The following is a 16,693-nucleotide window of genomic DNA, read 5'->3' on the forward strand; positions in this document are numbered from 1 at the left end:
TCCTCCAGCGCAAGTATTTAATCTGCTGACAAGGAGATAAGGGACTTTGAACAGCTTAGAGACCAATCTAACATCACAAATATGATACAAACAAGGATGCCTTTAGAAGTAATTATAATGCAGCATAACGAATATCTCCTCTGTCTCCAGCACTGGGAGTACAGTTGTAAAGGAGGATGCAAGTTCTTGCATATCAGTACATGTAAAAACAAAACGTTGTTTTGGAGACTAAAAAAAGCTTGCATATTTTCTCACTTCCTGTTAAAAAGTCTGAAATTTTCATTTCCAAGATAGGTAAAAAAATAGGGTCGGATCCAGTTTTCTCCTAATCAAAGTCTACTTGTGCTCAATCACCTACTTCCTTTACTTCTGAGCCATAACCATTAGTAGAACTAGTGAGCATAATAAGAAACCAATTGAAGAATGTTTGCTTTCCCTCTTCAAACTCATCATTTGTGAATTGATGATAGTTGCTTGTGATGTATGAAACATTTTCTTTGGATTTATGATTTGGTGTGAATTTACAAATCCCTGCATTTTGCAGACTTACTCCTGCCAAGAATCAACTAGGAGAAATGTCACTGATTAAAACATGCACATTTTGTTTCCTAGTGATTATGTTCTTCTGATAATATTTTGAAAGCTTAATGAACTGTGGTACTTCTTGTCCTTGTAACTAGCTGAGACTTAGAAATATGAATTAAATACATATCTACTGAAAAGTCCAGGTCAGGGCTGAATAAGACAAAATAAGGAGTTTACTAACTCCAAGTGCAGTTTCTTCTGCACAAACTAATATGAAAGCATTGCTCAGGCAAAGGACACAGGAAGTTTGATACAAAGTCAACTTTTATCAGGAGAAGCAAAGTCCAATTAATAAAAATATCTTTACATATGCACTTCTATGCCTGTCATGATTTAACTCTGGCAACTAAGCACCACACAGCCATTCCCTGAGAAAACTCCTGGGCTGAGCTAAAGACAGTTTAATGGGAAAAGAAAAAGTGGCATGCACAAGCAAAGAAGAACAAGGAGGTCATTCACCACTTCCCATGGGCAGGTGTTCAGCAGGGTCCATCACGTGTAACAGTTCCTTGGGAAGACCAAGCAATTGCTGGGGAATTCTATCCCAAACACAACAGTTTTCCCTCTTCCTTCTTGCAGCTTTATATGCTAAGCATGATTCCTATGGTGTGGAATGTCCCTTTGGCCAGTTTGGGTCAGCTGTCCTGGTTCTGCTCCCTCCCAGCTTCTTGTGCACTCCTCACAGGCAGAACATGGAACCTGGAGTCCTTGACTGAGAGGAAGCACTAGTTAGCGACTACTCAACCATTATCAACATTATTCTCATACAAAATCCAAAACACAGTGCAGTACTAGCTACTAAAATGAAAATCAGCTCAATTGCAGCTGGAACCAGGATAATGTCCATGGCCATATAAGTATTGGTGATACATTAATCAGATTTTTGCAGCTGTAACCTGGTTGTCAGCTGGGAGACTCCTTTCCTATCCTGAGCTATTGACATTGAGCGGGCTAAGGAGCAGGTGGAGATGAAGAGAAAGCATATGTTCTTCCATTTCTGCAAAAGTTTTTAAACATATTTTCCATACTTCCCTACCACTGATCTGTTTAGCGGATTTTCACTCCTCCCATACTAAACAGAGGGTGGGGGCCTATGGACATGAGGGAACTTACCAGTGCTAAAGCTGATGTGAAAGTTTTTATATCTGAAAGGCAAGGTTGTAGGAAAGACAGTGTATTTTATTAAAATAATTCATGTAGTTGGGAAAAAGCAGATGAGCTTTTGGGCATACAAGCTCTTCTGGGAAAGGTGTGCACACATTTTGTTGAATAATACAAGTTTCTATCTACTGAAGTAGTGTTCATCATCCATAACTTAACTTAGTGTTCAACGTCCATAACTTAAACTTGCCTTTAGCAAAGAACATGAATTCTTTTGAAAAATCCTGAATAAAACTGAGAAGAGTTGCATGGAAAAGACTTTTCTTTTTACAGTCTCTGAAAGGTGGCACAAGGTGAAGATTGCAGCATGCTGGGTACTCTTTATGCACAGAGTACATGCAGACTGTGTATACTCTGCAGTTTTCCTCTTACAGTCCTATGTGTGCCTTAGTTTTCACACCACGGAACAACTCTTCAATGTAGAGTTTGCTTCAGACAGCAGATTTATCCACTGGGATGATTATTAGGGTGCCAGTTCTAACTGGAAGTTACAGCATTGTCATTGATCCATGTTAGGATCATACTGAGGAGCTGCAGCATTTCACAAGGGCCATGAGATATTTATGGTGATAACCAGTAGCAGCTTTAGACCTGGGACATTCAAGGGAACAATCCAGATGTGAAAGGACATGTATTGTGCTCAGTGAGGCATTCTGTTGCCTGAAACTGTGGACTTAGTGATCCAGGACTAAATTAAATAGAAACTGTCCAATGATTATCCAGTATTACTCAGTCATCCGAAGAGATCATGATAATACAGCACTATGGAGAGATAGACTGTGATTGAAATAATTGTGGCTGTTAATTTTCAGCCTTGTTGCTAACGGACATTCCTCTGGAAATGATTATAAAGATGTAGGGAAGCATTATTTGAAAGACAATTACTTTTATTTAACTCCAGATTGAAAGGCAAAGGAATTTATGAGGTTTGTAACTGATGTTATTTCTATAAAGTGTGCTTTTCCCATAAACAGGCACATAATATATTCACATAGCAGTGTCAAAGGAATGAAAATCTGGCTTCATTCTTCTTTTTAGACAAAACATAATGGCATAACATTGTGATGAAGATCTGGGAGGCTTTCTGCTCAATTTTAGTTCTTCTTCTTAAATGTCTGATGGCACACCTGGTCTTCACATGTCAGTTCCTGCAGTATTAAAACAAATAGTAAGTATGTAGTGGTAGAAGTTTTATTTTGCATATATATCAGATCCCACCAGAAATTGCTACAACTGAGCCACTACATTAAAAACTTATGAAAAATTGAACAGTAAGAATAGTGTATTATATGTAACCAAACAGCAGGTATGCACCTCATGTTGCAGTAATTAGTTTTTGATACATGAATTGAACTCTAAGAAGAATAAACATGAAAAATGCATAAAAATTGTGCTTTAATTCAAGGCTTTTTCATGCTCTGTTGTTAAGACAATATACTGTACGAGTTTATAATTCATGTTACCTCAAAATTCACGAGAAGCACTGAAACAAGGAAATAAAAAAAAAAAGAGGAATGCTTTAAAAAGATGATTTGCTTCAGAGGTGTGCCCAGCCATTTCTCAGGGGCCAGAACAATGCACCATTGCTGCCCAGTGCTGCAGCTGACCTCTTAAAGGCTGGCACAGCTGCACATTGCAATGCAGTCAGTTTGGTTGGTGTCACTAGCCAGCATTCCTGTGCCAAACAGGACTTTGAAGGGAGCTGAAGCTGGCTTTGTGGCCAGCAATGGGCCAAACCTGGAGTCCAGTTTCTGAAGACTGCTGTAAGGATCTGCTTGGCTTCTTTGTTTCCACCAGTCTCAGCCTAAATCTTGGTACCAGCATGTAGAACCTTTTAGATCAGCTTTTGAATATGTGTTCAGATGGAACTGGAGAAGTGCACTGGACAGGTGACTTTTAGTTGGGTGGCACATTGTGGGCTTTAATTCCTATCTTTGACCTTTCAGGCACAGAGATGTGAGCCACTGGGATTGCCCACACCAAGTATGTGTAAAGTAAACTTGTGAAGGAGCAGATGTCTTGGTGCAAAGCATGGGATAGAACAATGGGCTCTTCTCAGGAATCTCTCTCCGTCCACCTCTTGTGCCATCCAATATTATCATACCCATTTCTTGATTGCTTTCCCAGGAAACTCTGGAATCATTATCATTATGTGAAATGTTCAAAAAATGAGTAGATGTGGCACTTTGTGATATGGTTTAATGGACATGGTGGTGTTCAGTCAAAGCTGGGACTTCATGATCTTGGAGGTCTTTTCCAACCTTCATGATTCTATGATTCTACTATACTGTTATTTTGAAATCTTTCTGCACATCACTGATTGCTTGTTTCCTGCACAGGCTTTTCTGGCCTCTCTTGGACTCACTACATCTATCTTTGGGCTACAGTTTGCTACTTTAGATGTTTGAATTCGTTATTGAACTAGGAAAAAATAATTGCAGTATGGGTTGTTTGTGGGATCCTCTTGAGTATCCAGGGGTTTCTGATCTGTACTACAGCACAGTCTGCTAAAATTTCATATTGCTTCATTCAGAACAAAGAATAACATTTTTCTTGCAATCTGATTGATTTTTTTTCCTTCTCTTTTTCCCTACTAGTGATTATATAAGAATGAGATTATGTTAGAGGCGCAATGTAACAGGAAGGGTTAACAGCTGGAGGGCAGTGGACTGGAGCAAAAAAACCACTGCAGGGTTACGACTTAATTTGGAGCAGGTGGAAAGAAATTGAGCATTCCTGAGTTGAAGCAGAGGGGAAATTTCCTTAGAGTTCAGAGATCAGAACTGTCTAAAGACTTTTCTAACCAGAAAAAAATAACAAATCCTTTGAAATGGAAAACCTGAGCCTATGTTGCAGCCTAAGTGATGTGCTGTGTATCTGTAGAGCAGCCCTTACCAGATGCAGGATGTCTCCTTCAATCCAGTGCTTCCAGCCCCTGTTATTCTTTTCACCTTTCTGAACACAGACCAATTTGTCACCATCCCAAGTCACCAGGCTCTGCATGAATCAGATAATTAACTCAGTTACATTAATGAGAAGTTTATGAACGTATAAAAATAATTTCAAACAATGTGAATACACAATTACAGTTGCTTCCTATCATTCTCCGTCTTCCTCATTAAAAAACCCCAAAAGCATTTAAACAAAACCCAAATGCATTCAAGATGACAACAGTGTGATGATGGAAAGCTTTTGCAGTGCTTTTTTGTCATTTCCATGTGTTTCTCCACATACATGAGTATCAACTGTTCATACTAGCTAGTGAATTGTTGAGTGTGTTTACAACTACTTGTGCAATATATGCAAATTGTATTATTTTTCTTGCTGTTTAAAGCCATTAATGGAAAAATTATAGGGTTTCATGGGTGAAGACTTGAGGGCTCATAATGGCAAGTGCAGGGCTAACACCTTTTCTAGCTCTGCATAAAGTAATAAGAGGAAGAGTATGTTAATATCATCTCATACACTAAATTTATTTGTATAATTTCATGTACTTTCACAAAGAAATTTAAAGGGATGTGATCATAAGCTGGACAATGTGCTGTAGCTGACTCTGCTTGAGCAGAGAGGTTGGACTAGGTGTTCTCAGGATACCCCTTCCATCCTCAACCATTTCCTGATCTGGTGTGATTCAGAGTCTATCAGCAGCACACGAGGTACTGGGTATGCTGATTCTTGTCCAGGAGCAGGATAAACCTCACTAAGGGAAAGTTCTCTTTACAGGCTAAATTGTCTATCTATAGATGTGCCAGGGTACATTCAAAGCAACTTTGTTGGAATTGTTCTACATTTGAACCCTTGTCCTTTAGGGACGTACTTAGCCATGTATCAGACAAATCCTTATTAGAGACCAGTTACAGCCCATGAAAGCTCAGTTATTATAAAGCTCCAAGTGTATTGGGAGCTTAATTCATTTTTAGTTCAGCACTGGATGATTTATTTCTCTTACGAGGGAGCTTTCCATTAATAATGAGACAAAACTCATTCCATTTCAGTTAATTTCTTTCTTATTTGCGGAATTTTCAACCTACATGCTCTTTAAATTATCCATGCCCTCTTTACATTTAAATGTTGCCTACCAATTTTTTTACCTTCATCTAACCTTAATGTGTTTGAGGCATTTTGTTAATAAAGTGACCAGAAAATAATTTTAGAGCAATTCAGAGAATAATAGCATGACATGCTTCCTTTTTCCTTCTCCTCTCTAGAAACAAATAATATGATTTGTTTAGAAATTAATATTAGGCAAAAGTAATTAAATTAGATAGGATTATAAATGCACAATTCCTTCCTTCCTTCCTTCCTTCCTTCCTTCCTTCCTTCCTTGAGTCTGCAAGTGAAAAGGTTTTTCAGAGAAAGCCAATGGCTTTGGAAGTGGTGATGAGCACTAGAGGAGCAGAAATTGATGGATTTAAGGAGTGATGAAACTAATGAGTCCTTAGATCCTTACTAATACCTTCAACTGATCTGAAGAGATGTGGGAGCAGTGTTTTAAAGCATAGACTTTGTCACAGGAATTTCTTCCACCCAGTGCCCACTGGAGGAGACAGAAAGAAAATTTAGAGATAGGGATATTCAGGATAGGTGAAAGAAATGGGTCTTACTCTTTGATGGCTTGCAGTGCAGTGAATGAGAAATAATTTGGAAGAAATCATAGGAATGACACTGCACAAAGTTAGTTTGAGAATTAAAAGTGATCCATGGTGTACAAACAATGTCTGCGGTTAAATTTGTGCCACTTCAGTGAAGGATGATGTGAGTTCAAATGCAAACATGTCCTTTATGCTGCCACTTTTCCTGTGGGAATTACCAAAACAAAACAGTTGACAGTGAGTTTTGATCTCAGCTTCTCAGAGTTTGGCAACTGCAAGCTGAGTGGCAGAATACAGGTGTGGTAATTAGCAGAGTTGATAACAGGTATATTTGGTGAATGATAAGCAAAGGAGGAAGGGGATGCTGGATTAGCACGACTCCAAAGGGGACAGTCAATGGAAATTTAAGATCTGACCTTTCTACATCTGAAAGTGTTGCTTAAGCATTTTAGGGGTGAGAAGAAAGTAAAACAGAAGCAGTATTGATACAGAAACATGAAACTGAAATCAGTAAGTGAATCAGTGCTCGTGTGTATTCTTTTCCTCCCTGACTTCTCTGAGAGAGTCTTGTTTGAATCCCCCCAGGAACTGACTCTGCCATAGGAGGTAGGGCATGGGCTACAACATGGCCCTTAATCCAAGTGTTGTCCACATATCTCCCTGAAGGGTGTCTGAACAAATGGCTACAGATTCCTGGGGAAATTCTGAGCTCTGGTTACTCTATAATCCCAAAGATAGTGAAGCATCCACTGCTGGGCCTGCTTGCCCGCTGCCTCTGCACCTACCCTGCCACCTGATCACTCCAAGCTTTGGCTCACATTTTTTCTTGTCCCTTGCTAAAGCTCCCCTAACATTAAAAGCTAAGTGCAAGTTTATTTTTAACAATGTCCAACTGTTAAACTGCCCAACTGAGACTGATCAGTGTAAACCCAGCCATCCCAAAATGAAATTTTATATTGACACAGTCCTAAATTCACAGGGATGAATCCACAGTTTCATTAAGGAGGATATATATGTAAAAACAGACTTTTGCTAATTTCTAGATGTATCATGGAAAAGCTGGAAAAATCCCCTACTAGAAAAACATAATTAGTGATTGTCCTCACGTATCTCAGTAGCCATCCTGATTTGCATTTCTAATAAATGCTTATAGCAGGAAAGAAAACTGTCTCAGGATGCAAATTATTTCTGTTTTATAAAAATCCTCTGATGGCTGTAAAATATTGGGGTGTTACTTAACGTATTCAGCTGATTTTTGGAACTGCTGGCTCCTGGTGCGGACTGTAGTATAAACAGATATCAGATACCAGATTTTTACCTTCACCACTCGGTTATCCAGTCCCTTGGTGTGTTCTTCAAACTCCACTCCCACAGTGTAATCCAGATCATAGTTTCTGAAAGTACTGAGTGTTTTTGTTTTAAAATTGTCTCCATTTTGAACAATCTCCTTTGTTTGTTTCAAGTGTTTTGCAATCTTACGAGTTGCAAAATCAATACCTATCAAAAACCAGAAAATCAAGTGAAAATTCCAGTATTTACTAACAAAAATAAAAACCCACAGCGTTTATATTTACACATTAAAAAAAAAAATGAAGTGAAACATAGTTCCACAAATGGTGCTTTTTCCTACAACATTTTCTAGAGAAAAAGATAATTTCAAATAAAAATTACCTTGTGTTTGCAAGTATACTTTCAACTCGAGGATCTTCCACTGATAATACATTTATTTATTAACAGGGTATCTGTGGGAATTTTGTGAGCATTCAACATACAACCAATAGAGACTAGATGATGGTGTGTTAAATCACCCGAATTTCCAGAGCTTTTTGAGAATGTGAAACAACAGGGGCTATTAAGACTGACAGTGCCCTTTTGGCCTCACTCATACATGAAGCTGTGGCATGCAGGAGTGCTACTCTCATCTTAGGCTCAGCAGCCATTCCCTTTCCTAAGCACGCAGTGGAACTCATGGAGTCTTAGGCACGTGAGGGTGCTGCTGTGTGTCCTGCAGGGTTACAGATGCTTTAGGCCACCCCTAAAGAAGGATCTCAGAATAATATATTCCTTATCAGAAATTTAGCATGTTAGAATGGGTATGTAATCAAGGGAGAATGAGTATGTAATCAAGAGGACTTGGGCATGTTACTTGTATGATGAACCTATAGTCTGTGAGAGTATACAAGAGGTTAATTAATTAACTTAAAAGAATGAAACTTATATTAATGAAAAAAGAAGCAATCAAATAAAAGCCTGAAATCCATTATTGTTTGATAGCAGGCACACAAATAAATTGCAGTTTAAGAGGAGACACATTCAAAGTCAAAAGTCAAAAAAGTATCCATGTAGAGCATTTGACAGGTCCTGTTTAATATTCTGTCAACATTTTCTGCTGTACTGATCTCCTTAACATCCTTATTTTGTTCATGATTATAAAATTATAATGTAAACAACTGCTTGGGACTGAATGCATTGCAAGTTACCAAAGGGAGCATATACATGACCATGATCCCAGTTTGCTCAGCCAACCCCCCTAATGCCAGCAGCATTACCATCTGCAGTAAATATTTCTGACCAGCTGGCAGGGAATCTTATTATGGTGCTGTATGCAAATGAAATAATCTCCCATGCTTCTGCAAGAGATTGAAAAATGTGTTTGGTTTGCTGGCCATCCTTTAGTGGTTTCATGTGTGTGTTAATCATTGTCAGCTCGGCAATGCCACTTGCTAATGGAGCCCTTTTTCTTTTGCTGGATTCATTATCCTACTTGTGAAGTACTAATCGAATTGACTAAGAGGATAGGCTTGAAAAAAATGTGACTTTTTAACATGGGGAATAATGATCTTGTTCAGTATTTATATTCAAGACTTCTTGGGTATATTTTATCTGCTGTGGTGGATTAAAGGTATCTCTGGGTCTGATTTATAGCCAGGCAACATAAAATTTAGTTCTCTCTCAGGGAAAAAAATGTCTAGACCTCTAAAGAAATGCTATTTCTGACTAATATATTAGTCTTGTAGCTCCTGGAGAAAAATCAGGGAGGTTTTATTAAAGCATGGTTTTCATAACTGCATTTTGAACAATATAAGCAATAAAAATGATATGCAGTTCTATTATAGTAGATTTAAATACTTTGTAACATGTTTATAATAAAATCAAAGTTTCTGACTTAAAGGGCAAAACTAATCTTTAATTAAAGTATAGAAATGTGTGTGAATTAATTAAAAGGACAGATGAATTAAAAAAACCCCCTCAAAACCTCAGTGTCCTTTGAATCCGAGCACATTAATACTTAAAATATCAACAAAATGTAAAATTGTGGGAAAAAGAGCAGAAGAATATCTTTTCACCCTTTCCCTGCAATTTCTTTCTGAGAATCACCTATAGCATATGCATCTTTGCAGTGTTTTTGGTGTTGAGTTTTTTTGCTTATTCATTGGCAGTTTTAAATTACTATAACTTATAGTGTATCTATAACTTTAGGTTTATATATGCAAGTATGCACAAAAATCACTTCAATTAATGTGTATCTTTCTCCTGAAATTCAAAACACTGTCCTAATCATTCTCGTTGTCCTAACCATTCTCATTTTTAATCACTCTCTCTTTTTGTGCCTCACAGGTGTATATGCATATTATTTACAGATGCCCCTGAAGTTACTGAGTTTTTTTCCATAAATGCAGAAGCTAAAACCTATGAATAGTGAGACTTGCCTTTCTGTCTTACAAGAGCTTTGGGGAAACTGCAACTATTTTCAATTGTTGATGAATAATGATGAGAGTTTATTTTAATGTATTTATGTATTCTATTTCAATCTGAACAGATCAATCAATTAGGATTAAGGTTCTTTGGTAAAACTGGTAGAAAATCAGTTAAAGCATCAAATTTTTCATCTCTGTAACATAATTAGTTCAAAGCACTAATTAAATGATGGCATTATTTTTACTTTAGTGATATAGAATATCTTATTCCTCTTTAACCAGATTGTGGCTACACTGTTGCCATAAGTATATACCAGGAGTAAAAAAGAGCTTCTATATCTGAAAGCGTGTTGTTTTGCTTTCTCCCTCCCCCCCCCGTCCCCGTCCCCCATCCGCATCTGTTTTTTCAATTATCTAAATAAAGAATAATATCTTTGGCTACAAGTCTTCATTTGCTTATACATTTAGATCATTGCAATTTTAATTACATTACAATTACTTGATTTGTAATGCCATTGGCAGAAACCCTTATGCCACAATGTACATTACAGAAAAATCTCATTAATTTTTAGAAGGATTTTGCTTATAATTGAAACATTTTCTCTTTATATAGTCAACATTTTTCCATTTACCTAAAGCAACCATGTAGCCTTCAAAGTTTTCATTGGTTTCCATTTCCCACGTCCCATTGTAATCGGCAGGCATGGTGGCGAGAGTTTAAACCACTTCAGCTCAAGGAGTGAGACTGGAAACAATCTCTGCTAAGAGAATGTTTTATAAACCTTTTCATATCTTTTTTTTCCACTAAGGTTTATTATTTTGTAGATAATACAGTTTAAGGGGCAGAGTGATAACCCTGGAAACTTTGCTTTCATTGACAAAGTTCAGTTGAACAGCTGGCAGACAAGGAACACTTTCAGAAATTGTAGTAATACAGGATATGATTTTACAGTGACCTTTGTAAAGAACTTCTGGCTATTATGGGATACCTTTGAAATATATTGAATACAGTGGCAAATTGTACAACCCAGTTAAATTTTCCAAGGTGAATTGTCTTTTTACCTCCTTTCTACATTCACTTTTCCCTGTGAAGTGGCAGCCTTACAGAGCTGACACATCCAGAACTCCCATTTAAAACTTATGGAAGTCTTGAATGTGAAACAAATGTAAGACAGGGCAGGAAAGGGAATATTCTTGTTAAAAAATTTTTGTTTTAGTTTGATTTTCAATATATCTGCTGTGTACCAATAGCTGTACTTATACCAACTACACTTTTGTAGTTTTGTTTTGTTTTAAGAGCAAGTTTAGCAAATATAAAGTAAATCAAAATCAATCATAATTGGTATCAATCCTGCCCTAAAAATGATTTTTTAATTCCTCTGAAACATGTCAGTTTGCATTGGAAAGCTATTTTATACATTGTTGTGGAAAAAACCATGGATTTCAGTTGTGCAAATAAGCACATTCAGAATGTGTCAGAAAGGAGAATTTGAATGTGCAGTCAAACTTTATTGGAATTTAAAGTAAGTACTAAAAGAAAATTAATTGAAGGTTTTATGTTATGGGGCTTTAATCAGTTAAGATAACTTACAGCTGGCTCTACAGAGCCAATCGAAGTGACCAAAAGTCAAAAACTTCTTGAACTCCTTACCTAACCCACCTTTTTTTTTTTTTTTAATGGGAATATTATTAAAAAATGTATTAGAAAAAGTGTTAAGGTCTAGATCTTCAACTCAGAAATAAGTAAATGGAAGAGTTACTGATCTTATGATTTCTCATCTAAGCCTTTATTTTGTTAAAATTAATGCAAAATTCCACAAATGCTGAAAATTTGTACAGGGATTCAGAAAAACTCAAAACAAACCTAAAGAAAGCTGAGAGTTTCTGGGAGCTGAGTTTTTAAAATGCCTCAACTTAGGGAGCTAATTTAAGACAAGGAAAAGAAGTATCAGACAAGGAAAAGAAGTAGGAGACATGAAGAGGGTTTTCAATCAAGCATCAGGCAAGGTCATGGGGAACTGCAGTGACTGAAAGTTGGAGTGAGGTGAATTCCTGTGGGAATGCCCCCAGGAGATTACCTGCACCCTTGGCTGGAGGGTGCAGTTTGTCTGTAAGGCAGTTTATCCAGGGAAGCTGGTGATCATATCTTTACTTAGGACAAGAACGGCTTTCTAAAACGTGTGTCTCATTTCAAGCACAATTTGTTGGGCTGATCACATCTACTACTACTGTGTTTGTTTCCACTCTAAGCAATTCTAGATGAAACCATGAATGATGTCACATTGAAAGTGAAAATTAAAATCCCTTTGTTCTGTAGTGATATTATGTAATACTTATGCAATAGCTTTGATTTTATATATGTTTGTGTACTTTCTTTCTTAGCCTCTGTGTTGCATCAACATTAATAATGCATTACTGCTATTTATACATTTTATGTATATACTAAAAGGTCCTGTAAAAATAAGAATACATCAGACTGAATGTCTACAATCACATCCTAGAATCAGAGTATGTCCTAGAAGCTCAAGGTGAGATATTTTGTATGCTCATTGATTTCAGTTCTGACGTAGTTTGCTTCCTATGTAACAGTCATTTTGGTAAGATGGGGAAGAGACTGAAGCTGTATTGTGTGACCATCAGCAATTAACATTAACAACTAATAAAGTAACAGAAGGCTCCATTGCTGTAGATATGCATAACTACGCTCATTCAGGGAGAATTAATTATGACATGAATACATCCTTTGCATAAAATATCATAACTAATTAACAGCATATAGATATACTTGTACAGCTTTTCCTGACAAAGTTTTGGTTATGCTCATCCCTTATTATTTTTTACATTTTTTCCCCAATATATGTATTTTCTAAGCACGTGTTTATCCATCATACTAAATTAGCATTTTGAGCCTTTTCAGGTAAAAATACAGCTAGGAGGTTTACAGACACTACATTTAACCAATCAGAGAACTGGCTAAGTAGGGAATTAATGAAACATGAAATATTGACTTGACAGAGTTCTGTGATACTTCATGAGCTTTTAAGGAGTGCTGTGTTAAGGTCCACAAAGAGAATATTCCATTTACAAATCAGTATCTTGAGAGACAGTACAACCTCTAACACAGTCAAATGCCTGGCTAAATCATGGGGTGCCGGGATACAGTACAGCTACTGTTCACACTATTGTTTAAAAGCCCTGGGTGGAGAGTTCTAAGTCTCAGGTCTTTGCCTTGCCAGTTACACTGACCTCAACAAAATGTTAAAATTTTGACTTATTATCCACTTGACAACTTAGAATTATTCTTTGTGTTCTCTATTTATTGTTTTTATACTGCATACACAGAGACAAACTTTCAAAATGGCAAAACTATATTTCCTCCCCATGGAAAAAGTATATATTTAAAGAAATTAAGATAAGGTGCCCTCTCCTAATTGTCATGACTGTTTTGTTCTCAGCATCCTTTTCTTGCAAAACCACTTGCTAAAAATGAAACTCTGAGCTCATATCTTTTGTGTGAGGTTTCAACATAGGGCTAAGATTTATGGCTGAATATTGAGGCCTTGGAAATAAAGCAAAGTCATGAAAAATCAACTTAGTTCTGCTAAAAGCCTAAGTAACTTGTTCAGTCTTTATTTGTGTGTGAAGAAACAAAGATGGCATTGCTTGCCTCTTTCCTCTGAGTCAGTATTGATTAGTGGCAGTTTGAAAAGAAAAGATCTCATGGAAAACACTTTGACTGACAAGACTGAAAAGTGAGGCCCAAATGCTGTTTGTGTGGAATGAGTCAACAGTCATGGATGTTACTTCCAACACTTGCCTCCAGTTCCTCCCATTGTGTCTGAGACCTGACCAGAAGAGAATTTCTGTCTAGGTAGGTGAGCAAAGTTCAGCCTTTCTTGCTACTGGAAAGAGCTGGAAGTGCATTCCCCTTGGAAAGGTTCTTCTGTAAAGCACTGTTAGAGCTCTACATGAAGCACAGAAGGACCAGTCAAATGGAATTTTTCTTGTAAACTTTTGGGCATGATATTTTGAAGAGACGGTAACATACTTCCCACTCTGTCCTTGCCTCATTTAATTTTCCTTTTAAATGATCCAATATGCAGATATAACACAGGAGAAAAATGCCTTGTACTCCCCCGAGCAGCCTCTACACTCCTCATGCTTGACAGCTGGGACTTTTGCCTATAGTTATTTGGTTGTTGTTTAACACGTAGAAATATGGCAAACTGCGTAAGTCGTTCTTAGCAACTGAATTCCCCTGAAGGATTCAGACAGAAGCAGCATGGTCACAGACACCTATTATTATTTTTAACTTGTTAGCACATGTGCACTCACTAGGTTTATTTTTATTTTTTAGAAAATTAATCACTTGAAATGTATTCAGTGATGGCTGCTACTGCAAAAGCTGTCAGAGGTGCTATCTCACCAGGCTGGGGACTCTGTTCTGCACAAACACCAGGAGTCACATTCTGAAAACTGAAAGTACTCTGGAAGGAGGCAATCGGCTGCTTGTCAGTGTGTGATGGCCTGCAGGTCTTGGGGATTCAGCTGCTGCCCAGAGAGCTCACCAGGATGTGGCAGGAGCAGTAGGAGAGGCATGTACAGCCGGAGAGGGCCAAATCAAAAGGTGTTATTTGCAGAATGGGTTCAGCAAATACTATTTGATGGCCCACTTGGGGGTTGCCTTCCCCCAGTATTGACTGGCACTACTCTACCTTGGATATCCCTTGCTGATCCCAAGCTTTCTTGCTAGGTCAGGCACACTCAGTACAAGCAAGCGTACCTCAGTGCCTTGGAGTAGGAGGTTTGGCTTCTGACTCTTGGGCTTATTGCTTTGTTCAGGCCTGGGCCCTCCAGAGAGGGAATGGAAGGAATTTGGATGAGTTGTACATAGAGTTGTTGTCTAAACACTTATTATTTTATGTCAGTTCTTAGCTGATCTTCCAGAACAGAGATCTGCAGGAACGAACTTTTTGTTGACACCTAAGACAAGGGGGAATTCCCTCATTCACATCTCAGAAGAGGAACTTGTCTGACACCTTGTTGACAAAACAGTAGGGACACGGGATGCAGACACTGTGGGAGTACACAGAGCACACAGAGCTCACAGTTATGCCAGTTCAGCACGTTTTGTGTTTACCTTCAACTTGAGCAAAGATGCACAAAATATGTTTTTAATCATTCTTAGAAATAAAATAATTGGCTTTCAGACATTGAGTTTTCATCTTTTTTCAGTAATTTCCATCTCTCTTACTCCATCTGATTTTGGTGATGAAGTTGGATGCATATGTTACACACAGTATTAATCAAAAACCTCCCTCCTCTCTTAACTAAGGACTTTAGCTTAGCTCTTAGAGATTTCATGATGTCACTAGTGATTGTGTTACTGAGTTTGAAAACATTAAAAATATAATCCAATGGATTCTATTGTCTTCAGTACTCATTTTTATTAAGGTGGTTTTCATTATGAAATATTATGCTCTAGAGAACCATTGGCCAGTGGATAAAGCTGACTGACCTTGATTTTCAAAATAAATGGGGAATACTGAATTTATTAATTCATTAATTCTCCTGAGCACTTATTCAAAGCTCTTTATTCAGGCTTTGAGGAAGCAGATAAAAATCATCAGCCTTTGTGAAATCAGAAAAACTTAGGAGGCAACATGGTTTGGCCAAGGTCATGAAAGAAGTCACTATGCAGAGCAAGTCAGTGAGCATATCCACTAAAGTGTGCTTCCTTCTGGGCTATCTTTAACGTGGATGGAAAATCTGAACCCAGTTTAAGTGCTTTGTCATTGCCATTAAGGATGCTTAAATTTTCCCTTAAAAGATTTTTTCAGGACCTGAATTCCCTGCATGAACTATGCATTAATATCTGTGACTGTAATCTATAACTTAATTGTATCTATTCTGTGGCAGTTTTGTAATTGCAACTGCTGCTTCTTATCTTCATCAGATAAAGGTTGCATTACTTAGACATTGGACTGGAACACTGATGCATGAATTTTGAATTAAAAGAAGTCTGGGGTTTTTTCTTTGATATTTCCATGACAAGCACAATTTAGCTAAGAAAATATGTTTCTCCTTTGGCTTGTTCATGCCTGACCATAAAAGCTGAAATGCCATTTTAATGCAGGGTCTTATCCATTAGAAGAATACTTTAAAGACACAAATTTGTCAGACAGAAATAGTAGTTTTTACCTCATCTGGAGAAAACTTTATAGAGATACTTTCAAATATCTTAGACCTCAAGTTTTCACATAACTCCTAAGTGATAGAATTCAATGATAGAAAGATTTTGTGACCAGTTCTAGAATCCAGATGAAAAGTTGTATAAGCTGTTGCAATTAGTGCATAGTTTTGGATTCACTGCAGCCATTTAGAAAAAGGTTAGAACCATTCTTGTGATAACCTTAAGGACTTAAAGCCAGTGTCCCGGAAGGACTGTAAATTGGGTCCAGAGCTATTGATGAAAATCCACACTAATACTCAGCCAGTTTTCTTTCACTATGCTGCTATCAGTGCAGAGCAGTTCCAGAACCGTTACGTACTCCTAGGAAAATTCCTACATTGGTGAGCGTATCTATTTCCCAAACGCCTTCTTTTTGCCATAAATCAGTTTTACTGCTTCAGATAGAAAAAAACACCAGCTCAGAA

General features: G+C 37.5%; 1 protein-coding gene across 1 annotated transcript; it reads right to left on the reverse strand.

Annotated features, from left to right (window-relative positions):
• Nucleotides 1–2,615: 2,615 nt before the first annotated feature.
• RBP2 (retinol binding protein 2) lies at nt 2,616–11,687 on the reverse strand. The gene is made up of 4 exons (XM_042042437.1): nt 10,669–11,687; nt 7,657–7,835; nt 4,642–4,743; nt 2,616–2,894 (listed from the first exon to the last, which is right to left on the reverse strand). The coding sequence occupies exons 1-4, from the start codon at nt 10,739–10,741 to the stop codon at nt 2,841–2,843; spliced, it is 408 nt and encodes a 135-aa protein (XP_041898371.1). The 5' UTR covers nt 10,742–11,687; the 3' UTR covers nt 2,616–2,840.
• Between the last annotated feature and the right edge of the window lie 5,006 nt (nt 11,688–16,693).

The sequence above is a fragment of the Corvus kubaryi genome, unplaced genomic scaffold, assembly GCF_017639235.1.
Source record: "Corvus kubaryi isolate FWS band 111438036 unplaced genomic scaffold, C.kubaryi_AGA036_p1.0 37397, whole genome shotgun sequence".
Taxonomy (NCBI): Eukaryota; Metazoa; Chordata; class Aves; order Passeriformes; family Corvidae; genus Corvus; species Corvus kubaryi.